General features: G+C 43.9%; 1 protein-coding gene across 1 annotated transcript; it reads left to right on the top strand.

The window, feature by feature from the left end:
• The first annotated feature begins 1,956 nt into the window (after positions 1 to 1,956).
• On the top strand, positions 1,957 to 16,795 carry LOC131251579 (uncharacterized). Its single transcript, XM_058252351.1, has 3 exons — positions 1,957 to 2,343; positions 16,167 to 16,344; positions 16,703 to 16,795. Exons 1-2 carry the CDS (start codon positions 2,023 to 2,025, stop codon positions 16,338 to 16,340), a joined length of 495 nt encoding a protein of 164 aa, XP_058108334.1. The 5' UTR covers positions 1,957 to 2,022; the 3' UTR covers positions 16,341 to 16,344; positions 16,703 to 16,795.
• The last annotated feature ends 934 nt before the right edge of the window (positions 16,796 to 17,729 follow it).

Here is a 17,729-nt window from a genome sequence, read left to right on the forward strand (position 1 = left end):
TCCTGCTGTATGAAAAGGACTAATAAGAACTCGGTAATCACGCTCATAACATCGCACTGCATGTGCCTTTGGCGTTGGTATTGAGCACAGAGGAAGGGGTGCATGCCGCGACCGTAAGAGGAAGATCGCAGAGGGAGTGCAGGTGAGGGCATGCATCATTAATACATATCATATTTGCATTAACCAGAGTACTTAGGGATGTTTGGTTGTATTGCTTTATCATTACTACTTGATTGAATTGATAACATATTAACATTTGCCTTATAACTCCACTGAGTTGATCACTCACTCCCACATTCTGGGACGGTGTTGTACACACTAACCAGATTCTGTCTTAGCTGCAGGTGATGGCGATGCTTATGAAGCAGAGCTGGACTATTTCGATGACGAGGAGTTCTCCTATATGCAACTCTCTAGCGGGTCTATGTAGACCTGGAGTTGCGCTGTCGAGGCTACGGGATTTTGGACTATATGACATTACACATTACCATCTTGTATATTTTGAGAATTTACATGTAATTACTGATCTGGTAAAATGATCATACTCTGGAGACCTACGATTACTTATACGTTTTATATATCTATTACAGTCTTCCACTTGCCTAAATTAATCATTTCTAGAGTATGATATGTTGTTTTGGCTTAATCTCATTCATGTTTAATGTACTAATACAGACAACATTTAACCATCATTTTCTATGTTGCATAAATGATACGTTGGAACTCGGTAGTTGAGCTCTTGCTCGACCCCCGATTTTCAGGATGTTACATAGTCAAGCGAAAAAGAGCGATTAAAAGGACACGTGTCAAGAGAATGAAGGATATGGAAGACCGATGTAACGACGAATCAATTACCACAATTGTTGAATAAAGAGGGAAATGCCTGAGGGATAGTGTAAGTTCAGCTATCGATTTCATAGAAAATTACATATTCTATAGAAAATGACATCTTGAGATGTTGAGTCGCCTTCTAATCTTCATCTGAAATCTTATGAGCCTTTTAATATTAAAATGTTGAGTCGCCTTCTAGTCTTGAAATGTTAAAGTAGGTTGAAGTTCTATACACTATACATTTTGTCTACGAAATTAGACAATCTACTTACAACATTAGCACTTATAGATAGTCATGGAAGAGATTTATAAATAGTAAGAAATCTAACGAAGCAAGGTATCTCACACCAAACCAGTTAAACTAATCAATTTATCTTTCCTTATCATATCATAGTTCTATCTTGGGGTCGTGATAATCCAGTAGCAGTAATCCTTAGTCATAATTCAATAGCGGTAATCTTTAGCTGTAATTCAAGTTTATGCTTTTGCATTGGACTATTCTTAGTATCGATACAATCACTCCACCTTTTAAAAAGGTATCTTATAGTTGCTCCCTATTATGAATTATAAGTATTTCCTTTTTGTTTTACTGTTTCTGCTTATAAAAGTCTCTTCTTAGTATCAATATAATCACTTCATCTTTCAAAAAGATATCTTACAGTTGCTCCTTATTATGGACTGTAAATATTTCATTTTTGTTTGATTGTTTCTGTTTATAAAAATCCATTCGTATGGAATGCCGGTGCAACCCATCAACCCACCCTCCGATAATTGCCTCATGTTCTTAATAATTATCTTGTGAGTGGCTAAATACGCGATCTTCTCAAGTCTTGGTTATATACCATCGCATTTGATGTATCTACCTATCAGCTTGAGGTCAAGTTGATCAGTTTTAGTCTAGCCGTACAATCATTTCCTGCACGCCGGCAGACACCACACGTTATCGAAACAAATCGAGTGCCAACAACACCAGTCAATTTTTTTTGGGTGAAGTCACAATCACAAATGAACCCTGCCGAATGATCGGGCCTGATCTCACACGTGAGCGCCACATGTGCCACAAACCCCTGCACCACTAGCCTTTACGTACCATCCACATAAAAAAAATCACTTTGTGGTGGACCTGGTGGTATTGCCTTATCCTCTACAAATCTCTGCATCTACATTCTACATCTCCTTCTATACTCACCCATGTTGAAGCATGGAATGTTGCACACAAACATATGTCCACGTCCAATTTTCAATGTTCAATCTAGCAAGAAAACTCCTCTTTCCATGCCTATGAACATTTCTTCAGATCTTAAAAATTCAAAAATTCAAATCCAACGTTCGACATCTTGCCGGGCCAGACGGAGAGTGAGATATGAAGACATTGACGAAGACGAAGACGAAGACTATGGGCACAACGTAGAGATTGCCGTGCTAGAATCATATAGCGAATCTGCGAAGGATGAGGTCCTTCTGGTTCGAGCCTGGGTAGATGACCATGAAGAAGAAGTGCTTATCTTTAAGGTACGACTCAATGTTTTACGGCTCGGATTGACTAGTCCGAGTCGACTCAAGACTCGGTCATGCTGATGTGGTTCGACACCACGAGTCAGAATTGAGAATGAGGCGCGACTCAGCCTAACTCGACTGAGCCACTTCCTGACTTGACTGAGTCCAAATTCAATTCAAACGACTCAGTCGGAGTCGCCACCTCTTAAACTATATTTTCAATTTTGACCGTCCATTCCTTATAACTCATGATGTATATGTTTTATCCACATCGTCCATCCATTTTTTCCAAAAAATTTATGGCATCAGCTCAAAAATGAAGTAAATCCAAATCTCAAGTGGACCACACAATAGGAAAATGGTACTTAGAAAGCTCACCATTAAAACTTCATAGGGCCCACTGTAAGGTTTATTAGCCATCCAATCCATTGATTAGGTCACACAGACCTTGATGAAACGAAAACACAAGTATCAGCTTCATCCAAAACTTTTGTGACCCATAATAAGTTTTTGATGGTGGACATTCAATCATCACTGTTTTCTATGGTGTGGTCCAACTGAGATATGGATATACCTCATTTTTAATCTCGTGCATTAAAATGAACTGGAAAAATGAATGGACGGCATGGATAAAAAAATATATATACACCTTGGTGGGGCCACACAGATCTTTTCCAGCGCCGACCATACCGAGTCTCTAAAGGAAGCCGAGTCCGTGTTTCAGATACTGCGTAAACGAGGTTCGGTAGAGGATTCCAGTCCTCAGGCATGGATATGATTTCCTCGGGGCGAGGGAAAGTGTTTTGTGGTTTTCACCCGATCTTATCCATTTCTTTTAAACCTTTAGGTGTGGACGAGGTTTTGTGTAGCCCTTGTTGCACATGGTTCCTGTAGCCCAAAGCTTTCTGGCTCCCACTGCAATGTCCGTGTGGCATCCACTCCGTCCATCAGTTCCTCCATCTCGTATTAGCTAGAAATCCAGAAAATGATTTAGATGCAAAACTCAAGTGGGCCACACCACGAAAACGGTGGGGATGGAAATGCCCACCATTGAAACTTTCTTGGGGCCCACCGTGATGTTTATATGTCATCCAACCCATTGATAAGAAGGTAATTCCCACCTGTACCAAGGGGGAAAAGACCAACTTGATCTAAGATCCCTGCAGGCCCTAACTGGTAGATCATAGTATTTTTTTTTACGTCCATCAGCCACTGACGCCTTCACTTGTTAGCTGCGAGAGATAAGACTACTCGAACGGCTGTCATCTTAGCTAGAAGGAGACTGGATGTTTCGTGATAATCAATCTTATATTATTGAAAAATAGAGAAAAATACGATAACTTCTGGTACTCGGTTATGAAATGAACCAACTTTTCTGAAATTGTCCGAGGAATCCAAGCCAATAGTTCAGATCCAGATAAGATAAAGCTTGAAAGAGAGACTTGCTCGGATTTATAGGAAATGAATCCCGATCGAAGCTAAGAGAGTCAAGAGCCTTGGGCAAGTATAAAATACATCAAGTTGACTTGGTTAACGGGACAACAATATCTAAAGGGACCTATTAAAGGTCCTGAATCAGAAAGTCACCTAACCGATTATGAAACCGACCTATGTATGGTTGGTTGTGGTATCGGCTATCGGATAGAAGGAAAACATCGGTCCTGAACCGACTCAGTTTCGCCCAACAATAGATAAAAAAACCTCTGTAAGCCAACCGAGATTACGAATCTATTAAGGCCGAGCCAAACAAAAGAGAGACGGTGTAATCTTAAACACCGTCCCGAGAATCTTGTAAAAGGATTCCCGAGCCCGGAAATCTCGGGATCGGATGTATCCGTCAACAAAACAACACCTAAATCGGGTCTCCCGAAAAATTAGGAGAGAATCCCCTTACGCTGGGACCTCCCACTCCTATAAAAAGTGGGCTTTCCAGGGTTAAATGTACACAAAAACTCTCTCCCAAACCCCCTCAATACTATAAGACCCAAATTCCTAGCCTAACTTTGGCATCGAAGGGTCCCCTGCTCTAGCCAGGGTCTCCTTTGTCTTCTTCCTGTGCAGGTACTCGAAGGTCTCAAGAGGGTGGATCAGATTTTTACAACAACAGTTTGGCGCCGTCTGTGGGAATCGACACAAAAAGTCGCTCCCTACGCTCTATTCAGATGTCGTAAAATGTGCTTTAATGGTGATTACTAGAAGAACGGTCCAAGAATATTCGAATGAGACCGCTGCCGTTGAACCATCGGATGTGAACGCTGTCCGAGGGAATCAAGGTCAGAATTTCGCTGCTCGTCCAACGACCTCTGCTCCAACGAGAAACACCCAGCAGAACCGAAGTAATGGGCGACTGGATAAAGAAGTCCAGGAACTCATATCCGACATAAACGTCATGAAACAGCTGTTGGAACAGATATACCAGCAGCAAGTTCCGCCGGGTGTTCATACGACGAACGTCCCGCATCAAGTTGCCAATCCCGAGCCTATTGTCCCGCAACCAACATTCCCTCAGCAAAGTCAGCTCCAAGGCCCATCTAAGCCAGCGCCCGCTCATTCTGCTACTGCCGTGCTGCCCCCCACTGATCTCCGACATGAAATCGATCAGCGGAGGCGCAGTCGGCCTCTGACCGAGGGAATGGCAGAAAGTGACGAACCTTGGAAAGCCGACCTTCAAGATTTCAGGAAGCAAGTGCGGGAAAAGATCGAGGACATGAAACAGGGTCGGGATTTGCGTCAGAATTGACCCGAAACAAAAGCATCCCCGTTTGTGGACGAAGTAATCCAGGGTCGGCTACCGGAACGGTTCCGTCTTCCGCAAATTACACCTTTCACTGGTAAAACCGACCTGACTGAGCATATCAAATGCTTCCGGACATACATGGAACTACATGATGCCTTGGACACCGTGATGTGCCGGGCTTTCTCCCTCACCTTAGCCGACGTAGCCTGACTTTGGTTCAAACAGTTGAAATCGAAATCCATCTAAACCTTCACAAAACTTAGTGATGCCTTCCTTACCAATATTATTGGCAGGAAGAAGAAGTTGAAGCCCCCAGCGCATCTAAACAATATAGTTCAAAAGGAGGGAGAGTTGCTGAAAGATTACATCAAACGATTCAACTTCAAATCACTCTAAGTTCGGAAACATTCAGAGGAGATAGCACTCAACTCCATCATGCAAGGTGTGAGGGATAAGCCGTTTCTGGCGTCCCTGGACAAGAGTCCGCTCAAGACTTTGGCGGAGTTCATGACTCGGTCAGACAAGTACGCAGATGCAGAAGAAACGCAGAACTTGCGTGAGGCTGTCCAGAACGCAAAAACCACGGCCAAAGAGTCAGCCAAAAAGGAAGTTGACTCGGCCGGAAGAAAAAACCGTAAGGACGACCGAGGGCGCGACGAACGCAAGTCAAGCAAGCGACCCCGACCGAATATTTTCTACATACACCCCGCTTAACAAACCTCAAGAATAGGTGTTGATGGAAATCAAAAGTGAAGGATTTGTAAGTTGGCCGAATAAGCTTCGGAGTAATCCGAACCGACAAAATAAGGACAAGTACTGTCACTACCATCGTAATCATGGCCATAGCACAAGTGATTGCTATCACTTGAAGGAGGAGATCGAAAGATTTATCCGAGAAGGCCGGCTCAAAGAATATGTCGAGAGAACAGAAGCAACGGAAGAACGACCGAGCGACAACCGATCCACAGAAGAAATCCTAACGATAGTCGGAGGACCCCTGTGAGGAGGCGACTCAAATAATGTCCGAAAAAACCATGCTAAAAGCCTCAGCTGACCTGAGTCCGAAATTCTGACCATAGCTCAGCCTTCAAAAGAAAAGTACCGTATCTCGTTCACTGATGAAGATGCTCGAGGCATCCATTATCCACATGACGATGCATTGGTCGTTACTCTTACCATCGCAAACCAAAGGGTGTTCCACATACTCGTCGACACAGGATCATCAGCTGACGTATTGTTCACTCAGGCGTTTGACAGGATGGGTGTTGAACGATCGGTATTACGATCTGTTCATACCCCATTGGTCAGATTCTCGGGGGGACAGATACTACCAGAAGGGATCATCTCACTGCCTCTCACAGCTAGGAACCCTCCGCACCAAGCAATGACGATGGTTGATTTCCTGATAGTCGACCAATCGTCTGTGTACAACGCTATACTCGGTCGACCCTCTCTGAGTCTCCTTCAGGTCGTGGTATCTACATACCACCTCTCCATGAAATTCCCGACTGAGTCGGGAGTAAGAGTCGTCAAAGGAGATCAGCAGGACGCGAGACATTGCTACGTGACAGCTTTAAAAATTTCCACCGAGAAAGCTCTAACCGAAGTATCGATGATTGAGTCACAGACCCTCGGGTCGAGACGCATGAACAAGGGCAACCAGTTGAAGATCTTATCTCGGTGCCTTTGGTCGAGACAAACGAATCTAAAACAGTGCAAATTGACTCGTCTCTGCGATCACCCTTGAAAGATAATTTGATAGCCCTGCTCCGACGATATGCTGACATATTTACGTGGAACCATGAAGATATGTAGGGAATCGACCCGTCAGTGAACACTCATCGACTCAATATCGATTCGACTTACCGACCGATCCGACAAAAGCGATGACCACTTGGCCCCGAAAGGTACGCTGTCATCAAAAAAGAGGTTAACAAACTCCTCAAGGTAAAATTCATAGAAGAGATATACTACTCGGAATTGGTAGCTAATGTCGTACTTGTGAAAAAGTCAATGAAAAGTGTCGAGTCTGTATTGACTATACCAACCTAAATAAAGTCTGCCCAAAGGATAGCTTTCATCTTCCGAGTATAGCCAGTTGGTAGATAGTACTGCGGGGCATGAACTTCTTAGCTTTATGGATGCATATTTAGGGTATAATCAAATTGTAATGCATCAGTCCGATAAATCTAAAACTACCTTTGTCACTGACAAAGGCCTTTATTGTTACCGTGTGATGCCATTTGGTTTGAAAAATGCTGGTGCGACTTATCAAAGATTGGTGAACAAAATCTTTGCTCGGCTGATCGGTCGAACCATGGAAGTGTACATTGACGACATGCTCGTCAAAAGTGTACACGCGGCCGACCATATAGTTGACTTAAAAGAAATGTTCCTTATCTTACGCAAGTTCCGAATGAAACTGAACCCGAGTAAGTGTGCCTTTGGCGTAAGCTCGGGAAAGTTCCTCAGTTTCTTGGTCAGCCAGCGAGGAATAGAGGCAAACCCGAAAAAGATAAAAGCCCTGCTCGACATGGAATCTCTGAAAATGATTAAAGATATACAGAGACTGACTGGACGGGTGGCGACACTTAATGGTTTCCTATCCAGAGCCACGGATAAATGTCTCCCATTCTTCAAACAATTGAAGGGACGACAAACGATAGATTGGACGAAAGAGTGTGAAGCAGCGTTCCAACAATTAAAGTCTTATCTCGGATCTCCACCACTCTAATCGAAATTCGAGCCAGGAGAAGCCCTGCTGCTATACCTAGCGGTGTCTGAGGCAGCAATTAGCTCGGCCCTGATACTGAGCATGAAGGCAAACAGCTACCGGTTTACTATGTCAGCAAAGCACTATTACCGATAGAGACGAGATATCCACTCTTGAAAAAAGTTGCCCTAGTTCTAGTAGTCTCCTCACGCTGACTTCGGCCATACTTCCAAGCATATTCCATTTTTGTTATAACCGATCTCCCACTGCGTCAAATTCTACAGAAACCGGATGCATCCGACCGACTTATGAAGTGGGCAATCGAACTCAGCGAATTCGACATTCAATATAAGCCAAGAGTAGTAATCAAAAGGCAAGCCGTGGCCGACTTCAATGCTGAAGTAACATCACAAACCAACCCGATGAGTGAGCCTACGACTGAGCCTGTTGAAGAATCGACTACTACTTCCCCGCGTCATCACTCGACCCAATACCCTAGAAGCTATATGTCAACGGTTCTTCCAACTCTATGGCAAGCAGGGCAGGAGTAGTTCTAGAAACTCCAGATCAAACCTACATGTAGTATGCCTTAAGACTTGAATTTCAAGCGTTGAACAATACAGCAGAATATGAAGCGTTGTTGCTCAGCCTTCGACTCGCGGCCAGCTTGGGTGTTACACATCTAAATGTTTTCAGTGATTCTCAGCTGGTTGTTAACCAAATTACCAGTGTATATTAAACACGGAAAGAGCAATTAAAAGCATATATGGAGAAAGCTAAAGAACTGATCAGCGGCTTTCAGTGTTGTGTCGTCACTCGGATCTCTCGGACAGAGAATGTCAAAGCCGACCTATTGGCAAAACTCGCCTCCGCCGATAAAGGCGATATACCCATGTCTTTTCCAGTCGAGTACGTCGTTAAACCGAGTATTAGTGAACCAGTTAGCTCGGCCATACATACGATTGACTCGGAACCTTCTTAGATTGATCTGATCGTCCGATATCTCGACAAGGGTGAGTTGCCTGAAGACCGTGCCGAGGCTCGACGATTAAAGATCCGAGCCTCTCGTTACACCATACTCAACAGGACTTTATTCACGAAAGGTTATTATGCTCCACTGCTGCAATGCCTGAACCCCAGTGAAGCGAACTATGTACTATGGGAAATCCATAAAGGGATCTGTGGAAACCATCACTCACGCATAAGGTATTACGTCAGGGATACTACTGGCCGACTATCCAACACGATGCTCGTAAGCTTACTCAGAGATGCGACAGATGTCAGAGATTCGCAATTATCCTGAGACAACCTCCTGAATGGCTGACACCTATGACAGGTCCTTGGCCTTTCGCACAATGGGGAATCGACATCATTGGGCCACTCCCAACGGGAAGAGGCCAGACCAAGTTCGTTGTCGTAGCTGTAGATTACTTCACGAAATGGGCCGAGGCTGAGCCACTGGCAAAAATAACCGAATAGAAGATCACTGATTTTGTGTGGAAGAACATTGTCTGTCAGTTCGGAGTACACCGGACCATTGTTACCGACAATGGAAAGCAGTTCGACAATAGGAGCTTTCGTGAAATGTGTGACAACCTTAGTATTAGAAATGTGTACTCATCGCCCCACCATCCTCAGACGAATGGACAGGTTGAGGCAGTCAACAAGATCATCAAACAACATCTCCAGACCAAGCTCGACCGAGCTAAAGGAGTACAGGCTGAAGAACTCCCGAAAATATTATGGGCATATCGAACTATAGCTCGAACCGCCACAGGAGAAACTCCCTTTTTTCCTCGCTTATGGCCAGGAAGCCGTCACTCCGGTCGAGATCTGGTTGCCTTCAGCCCGAGTTAATTCGTTTAACGAAGAGGATAATGAACAACTCTTAACACTCGGACTCGATCTTGTGGACGAACAAAGAGAAAGAGATCGGCTACGAATGGGAGCTCGGCAACAGCAGGTAACTCGGTTTTATAACGCCCGAGTCAAGGTCAGACGTTTTCGAGTTTGAGACATGGTTCTCCGAAAAAAGTTCCTCAATATAAGGAAGTTAGCTCAGGTACACTGGGACCCAACTGGGAAAAACCATATATCGTCTTAGCCACCATTCAACCAGGGACGTATCGGTTGGAAGACCTAACCGGACGACTACTACCTCATTCATGGAATGCCGAGCATCTAAAAGTCTATTACCCCTAAAGTCGGCACGACTAAGCAATGAAAAAGGCTCGAAAGTAACAAGCATATAGACTGAGTCAAAAATGAATAAAATGAAACTGAGCATATTCATTTATCAGTATGTTACATCGAGTTATATCTTGCTTCAGCATTACATTGTTAGACTGGAAAGGGTTAAGGGCAAAAGAAAGGTCGGCCACAACGTGCGAATTTTTTCTTCGGCTAATACTATTCTGGAGCTTGCCCGGAGCTGGTGTGAGTGCCAAAAATGGAGCTGATGATGGTACCAAAAATGGAGCCGATGATGGTACCAAAAACTGAGCTCTGAGCTATCAAGGGTCACTCGAAATGACCTCTAGAGCCTGAGCCGCTTCAGACTCGGTCCTGATACCACCCGCAGCATCATCAGGCTCAGCCGCTTCAGCCGCCGGATCCTCAGGAGGCCCTTCCTCGAATCTCGAGAGATTAAGGTCGGGAAAAAATTGTTTCACCACTTGGATACAAGCTTTGTACCCGCTCGCATATAAGCGATCTCTCTCGTCTTCAAACTCCAAAAATTCAAGGAAGTCTTTTATAGCCATCTCTCCTGGCTCTTTCTTGGCCACCTCGAGCGCTGCTTTTGTATCGGCCTTCAGCCGAGCTAGCTTCTCCTCGGAGGTGTCACGAGCCAGGCGAAGTTGCCGACTCTCATCAATGGCCTCATTCAGCAGCTAAGCCATCCGAGTACATTTAGCTCTAGCATCTTCAGTCGCCTTCTGAGCCAAGCTCAACTTGCCAGTCAAACGGCTGACCCGAGTTGAGGTAATCTCAAGTTGAGCCTCTGCCTCTGCTGCCCGTCTCCGAGCTTCTTCGACGTCCGCCACATGTTTCTAGGCCTTCCCAGCCTCGGTCAAGTCTACGCTGGCTCTCAGCAGGCAAGGAGCGAGCTTTAAAAAAAAAGTTCGATTAAAGCCGAAAGAGATAAGGAGCTAAAGGATAAATTCGATATCCTACCTGACGCAAGAACTTCGCAGCATGGGAGAGTATCCGACTCCCGGGAGCTTCAAAGATGGAAGCGAATTCCTTTTCACTCTCTGCAGAAACAGCCTATGGAACGATGTCTGTCACGACCCAACAGAAGGATGATTGCTCCTGTGGAGCTAACTCCTCCCTTGAACTCTCTCCTCTCTGCTCCTCTCTTCGCCTCGAGACCCGTTCCGCAACAGGTCCTAGCTCAAGAGTCGCCCGGGACTCGACCCGAACGTCCTCTGCCCTCTCTTCGGGGTCTGAAAAATCGACGACGATCGGGACGGCCGAGGTAGTGGCGACTGGGGCAGAAGGCTCCGCGATCGAGGGAGTAGTTTTCACCTTCTTTGGAGGCCGAGGCTCCGACGGAAGGACTGACCTCAGAGGAGCCTTCAACTTCAACGATGGCATCAGTAGGGGTCGAGCTTCAACCATTTCTCTGTCAGACAAAACGCAGAGTAAGAAAAATTCGAGAAGGATATGTCTAAATAGTTCTATGATACCTGTCACAGATGAATCAAGGCTCGAAAGAAGAAGACGATCCGGTTGTAAAAGAGACTCCAAGACTTATCTTTTAGGCTCAACGTCCACGGGTCTCTGATCCGAGCTAAGACTTTGGCTGCTAACTTCGATTTTTTCTTGGAAATATCTACAGAATATGTTCAGTCAGACTTAAAAGGATTTTATCAAGGCAAAATGAGGGAAAAGGCGTGCCGAGTCACCTGCTTTAGAGAACACCCGGGGAACGAGAGATTCGAACAGCCCAGGCTCGGCAGTCTCCCAGCGACCGCATGCCCAGAACCACCTCTCTTCCAGTGCTTGTTAGAGGTAGGAGGGTCAGTTATCAAAGAGCAACCCTTTTTCCGCCAAGCGCTCAAAAAATACTAGCCGGGCTGCAAAGTGTTCGGTCGAACTTGGTATAGATAAAGGAACTCATCCATGGTCAGTGAGGTCTGCTCTGTCTCAGCCCACAACACTGCACATCCAAACAAGTTCTTCCACCCATTTGGAACTATCTGCCCAGGAGCAATTCTGAGCCGGGAGAGAAAATTCCGAACAATGGGTTGTAAGGGCAGACGCAAGCCATATTGCATGGCAACTTGAAAAGTTACGATCATCCCAAGAGGGGGATGGTCGGGCAATTCATTCGGAAGCAGAAGTGGAAGAATTACTGAGTCAGGAACATAATACCCTACTCGGATCCTATCCAAATCCGTCTCGGTCAAAACTGAGGGAACCGGCCCCTTCTGCTCGTCTCCGACCTCCTCACTCTCGGCAGCCTCTCCTTCTTCAGCTACCGACTCCACAAATCAAGTCGATCTCCGTAGGGGAACCGACTCAGTGGTTCCCCCAAACTCGGTCATCATCGGTCTCTTGGGAAGAGCCGACTCAGAGGTTCCTAATTCTTCTTCCTCTTCCTCTAAGTCATCCTTAGGGAAGAAATGGGTAGGCCTGCCCGGGGCATGTCTCAAGACAGAGGGGCCCTCTTGAGCAGGGCGTTCCGTTGGAATCTCACTGAACATCCTAGTGGTGAGCTGGAAAGCCTCATTGGCGCTCATCGCCATCTCCGCCAGTAAGGAAGGCGATTCCGAAATATTCTAAAAATGCTCCGTTTCGCCTTCGTCACAGAAACTCCCTCCCGTGGACTTGAAGGGTGCATTGTCACTGAACGAAAAGGGAGGAAGAAAAGACTCACCGGAAAGACGAAAAGCACAGTTGAGGAGGAAGGAAGAAAGCAAGGACGTAGAAGAATGGCAGATCACAAGCACAGTAAAGAAGGAAGAAGAGAGAACGGAAGAAAAGGAAATCAAGTGGGCAGACGAAAGTGTGAAAGTCGATCCCGCTCCTCCTTTTATAGCCGAGCCACGTGGCAGCAACATTTAAGGAGTCGAATCGACGCCTGCTTCGACTCCCCCACCTGACGCGTGGCGCATACCGACTGACGCAAGTAACGTCTTCGCCACGTGTCTAACGCTCATAAACGGACGAAACGACTTGACGGCTATCCGCTCGTGCGACCTCGAGTAACGATCCGTCCCACGTTAAGAACGACACATGAAGCAATAAGTGCCCCATCATAACCTCAGTTTGCAATGCATTACTCCTTAGTGCCGATATAACTGACACAAGGAGTAGGTGGCTTACTGTTGGGGAAAAATATGACAAGTCCGGAGACTCGGTTATGGAATGGACCAACTCTCCTGAAACTTTCCGAGGGATCCAAGCCAATAGTTCGGATCCAGATAAGATAAAGCCTAAAGGAGAGACTTGCTCAGATTTGTAGGAAATGAATCCCGACCGAAGCTGAGAGAGTCGAGAGCCTTGGGCAAGTATAAGACACATCAAGTTGACTCGGTTAACGGGGCAGCAATGTATAAAGGGACCTATTAAAGGTCCTGAATCAGAAAGACACCTGACCGATTATGAAACCGACCTATGTATGGTTGGTTGTGGTATCGGCTATCGGATAGAAAGAAAACATCGGTCCTGAACCGATTCAGTTTCGTCCAATAGTAGGTAAAAAAATCTTTGTAAGCCAGCCGAGATTACGAATCTATTGAAGCTGAGTCAAACAAAGGAGAGACAGTGTAATCTTAAACACCGTCCCGAGAATCTTGTAAAAGGATTCCCGAGCTCGGAAATCTCGGGATCGGATGTATCCGTCAATAAAACAACACCTGAATCGGATTTCCCAGAAAATCAAGAGAGAATCCCCTTACGCTGGAATCTCCCACTCTTATAAAAATAGGGCTCTCCAGGTTAAAGGTACGCAAAAACTCTCTCCCAAACCCCCTCAATGCTATAAGACCCAGATTCCTAGCCTGACTTTGGCATCGGAGGGTCCCCTACTCTAGCCAGGGTCTCCTTTGTCTTCTTCCCATGCAGGTACTCAAAGGTCTCAAGAGGGTGGACCAGATTTTTGCATCAACATACCACAAACAACTAAGCTAACTGTTACTTGTACCTTTAGACTAAATCGTCACTCCTAAGCTTCACCTTGTATATCTATTTTCAGGAAATCGGCTCCACTCTTGTGGCCAGGAGAAGAAGATCCTATGTCTTATTCTTCTTCAAGATAGATATTCAACTCCTATTATTTTTATGATGGGGCCCAATTGAGTTTTTGATCTACTTTGTTTTTATGTTACATCATGAGTGATGTAGGAAAGGATGTGAATAATAAGAAATATCACTATCTTATTCAAATGAATAAGACCTTGAATCCACAAGGCTTATTCGCTTAGAATACACATAAAGTTAAGAAAATTTAAAAATATTTTATTGAAAGTAATATTATTAAGTTTTAACCAATAAAATGTAATTCTAAGTAAGAATCCTAACGTAAATAAACTGAAACTTTTCTTAAATAGTTGAACTTACTAAAAATAAAAATATCTAATTTAATCATGCAGGATGATTCCTAACATGATAAAAAATAAACTCTAAGAAAACACCACGTATTGAGACTTTACGAATGAAAAGTTATGACCAACTTAAAACTTATTAAAAATAATACTTTAAAAAAAAAATGGAACATTTGAATAATAATGAGTCATTTTCTTGCGAAATGAAATGACACAATATGCTTACAGTGTTAGTTGGCCCTAGAATGAAATTTTAGTCAAAATTCATAAATCATGTATTCCGTAACTCATTTCAGATCAAAAGTTATAGTTGATTTATGGTATGCACTTTAAAATTAGTTTTTCTTAATTCCAAATGAATTTCTCTAATTTAGACACACTTGGAGCCTAGTTATATTATACCTCATGTAAGATCTATGAATTACTTCCGCTTTTGTTTGGACTTTTTTCAGTTTATTTGAGCTGATATAAATATGCGTCCTGCTTTACATCAATGAACGGGTTAAATTGATGGACTGAGTATAACATCACGTGGGGGCCCATAGAGCTTTGGGTGGGGTTACATGAAACTTGAGTGATTTTGGAATTAATAGGTACACCTTGGAATCTATATCCTCTACTTGCCATAAATAAAAACTTCTTATGTAATCATACACTTTTTCTAATGTAATGGTGCTGGTGACATCAACGATGATATAAACCAATCATGATGCAGGTACGTTGAAATTTCATATTTGTGTGACAAGTAGAGGATCTGGATTACTGGATACTACATCTTGCTGTCATTCTAATACAAAAACGAATTGAAAGAGCTGTGTGTGCACATGTAAAAAAGCATATGGTGTAAATATCATTTCCCTTCGGAGAATATGCACGATTCATCTTGTTATAAGCCCCTAGGGCAGATTATTTACAAGATCCAACCCATGCATCTGGGTGTCCGCTACATAGTTCTCCTTCGCCAAGAACCGTGACAGTCTACTAATTAGGTGATGGGCCACACCTTTAGAAAGATATGCGGCCGAAAAGGTTTTCCAAGCTGCATACATGTTTCCAGCGGCGTGGCCCACCTGATGAGTAGATCAGCCTGATTTTTGGCTGAGAACATCCACATGGTCGGATCCACCTGATGGACGGTGCGGATGTTGATTTCATCTATCAAGTTCGCACATGCAGTGGCATGTAGATGACATGAGCAAAATGTGAATCATGTTTGGAAGAAATGTCCCAGGAGAAGTGATGGGCCACATCAATGAATTTTGGCACGTGTGATGATGGGCGCGGCTTCGGTGGATCCGCGGATCCACTGAGGTGGGTGGGATCCCAGACTGTGGGGCCCATTTTGATGTATTTACCTTACATCCACGCTGTCAATCCGTTTTGAAAGCTCATTTTTGGAGCAGGATCCAAAAAATGAAGCGGATCCAAATGGTAGGTGGACCACACCATAGGAAACAGTGGTGATCGAATCCCCACCATTAAAAACATCTTGGGGAAAACCGGAATGTCCATCCAACCTGTTTATAGTGTCACAAAGATCTGGATGAAATGATCACAAAAATATCAGCTTGATCGAAAACTTTTATGGTCCACAAAAGGATTTTAATGGTACTTCAACACGGTTTCCAGTGGTGTGGTCGACATGAGATTTAGATCTACTTGATTTTTGGTATTATCCCATAAAATTATCTGTAAAAACAGATGGACGGAGTGGATGTAAGGAAAAGAAATCACTGTGGGCCCAGGGTGAGGGATCCACCGAAGCCGCGCACCAACACGGGCGGTAATATGATCAAAGATCCAACGGTCACAATGCTTTTTTTCCATGTGATTTCAGGGATTTTCATCTTGCTTGAGTGATAAGACTTCAGCTGACCCATCAAAGAGTGTCCTTCCAGCAAGAGCAGTCATCACATCCATTGATCGGATTAGAGGGCCTTTTGACCCCTCCAACATCGAGTACTTAGAGAAGGGCTTGACGTGGGAAGCTTTCAAGAGCCGTCTTTGCTGAGCCCACACGTGTGGGTGCTATATCCGAGCCTTCCATGAGGCCACACACGCTGTCCGGATCACCTGGCCCAAAAATGAGGCTGGTTTGCTCTTAAATTGGACCACGTGTCACAAACAAATGGACGGCTATAAAAGTATCATCTACGCCGTCCATTTGTTCTGTAAGGTCTCTGCTACAAGAGGGAGGCGTGGATTGGCCTGATTTTTGGGTCAGATAATCTGATATGCGGTCCATCTCATGGAACGGTCGGATCTGTCATGCATTTGAGATATGGGGGCCAAGATTTTTATTTTTATTTTTGTTTTTCCTTTTGAAATTGTATCGAAGTTCATGTATCAATATCTGTACTAGTATCTAGAGAGGTTTGCTCATCCTCCGTACTTGTAGAGCATCGCTCCCAATTCCACACGTGCAAATGTGCCACGCACGTATGAAATCGAAGCCGTTCATCATGTAGTAGTACTAGTCCGAATACAAGGCTAATCCGCTCATCTTGGTGGGCCATAATGTTTGAAAAAGGTTGATGGCGAATAAAACTTGTCCAAGTGTTTATAACCGTTAATTTATTTGGTGCGTTGAGCTCACTTGATGAGACGACTGGCCTGATTTTCTAGTTAAGGGAATATACATGGTGGTGCTACTCAATGGATGGCTTGAACACATACATGTTCTTAGTCATTAATAAAAATAAATAATAATTAAAAAAAGAAGAAGAATAAATATATGTGAATATGATTTGGTGCCTTGAAAATTGTATATGAAAAGGAACCAAACTAATCATGGCCGTTAAAAACTGATCCTACAGGTCCACTTTTGAATTTGGTATAATGTCATTCACTTAAAAAGATTATAAGTTCTAGTGAGTTTTACCGACCAAGTGGAATGAAACTACAACTGAATACTATAATATTTTGACCGTCCATTTTCATTATTGGGATCAAATTCTTCCTTAAAAAAAAACACTATATTAAAATAAACTCATATTTGGTAGACCATGAAATTGTAAACAACGGACTAGATTCATAACCAATGTCAACCACTGGTACTATGCAACATGAATGTCACATGTAAAGGACGTGTTGATGGACATACAAAACACAAGCATCAATGTAGGGCCACAAATGTGATGAATTTCGAAATCCATGATAAATTTTGCAACATCTATTATTGAGACGGGATGATATGATACCTATATTAATCCTCATTTTGAAATGCGGGGTGAAATTTTTACAAGACCAAACGCAATTCCATACTACCTAATCTCATGTTTCAAATAAGCCCTAAGGTTTATGGCTTCATACATGAGGTAAGATTGGTCCAGGTGTTATGTGAGTGTGTGTGTAAAAAAATAAAAATCAGTCCAAGTAATACTTTTGCAATGGACTTGAC

This window comes from Magnolia sinica, chromosome 7, assembly GCF_029962835.1.
Source record: "Magnolia sinica isolate HGM2019 chromosome 7, MsV1, whole genome shotgun sequence".
Lineage (NCBI taxonomy): Eukaryota > Viridiplantae > Streptophyta > Magnoliopsida > Magnoliales > Magnoliaceae > Magnolia > Magnolia sinica.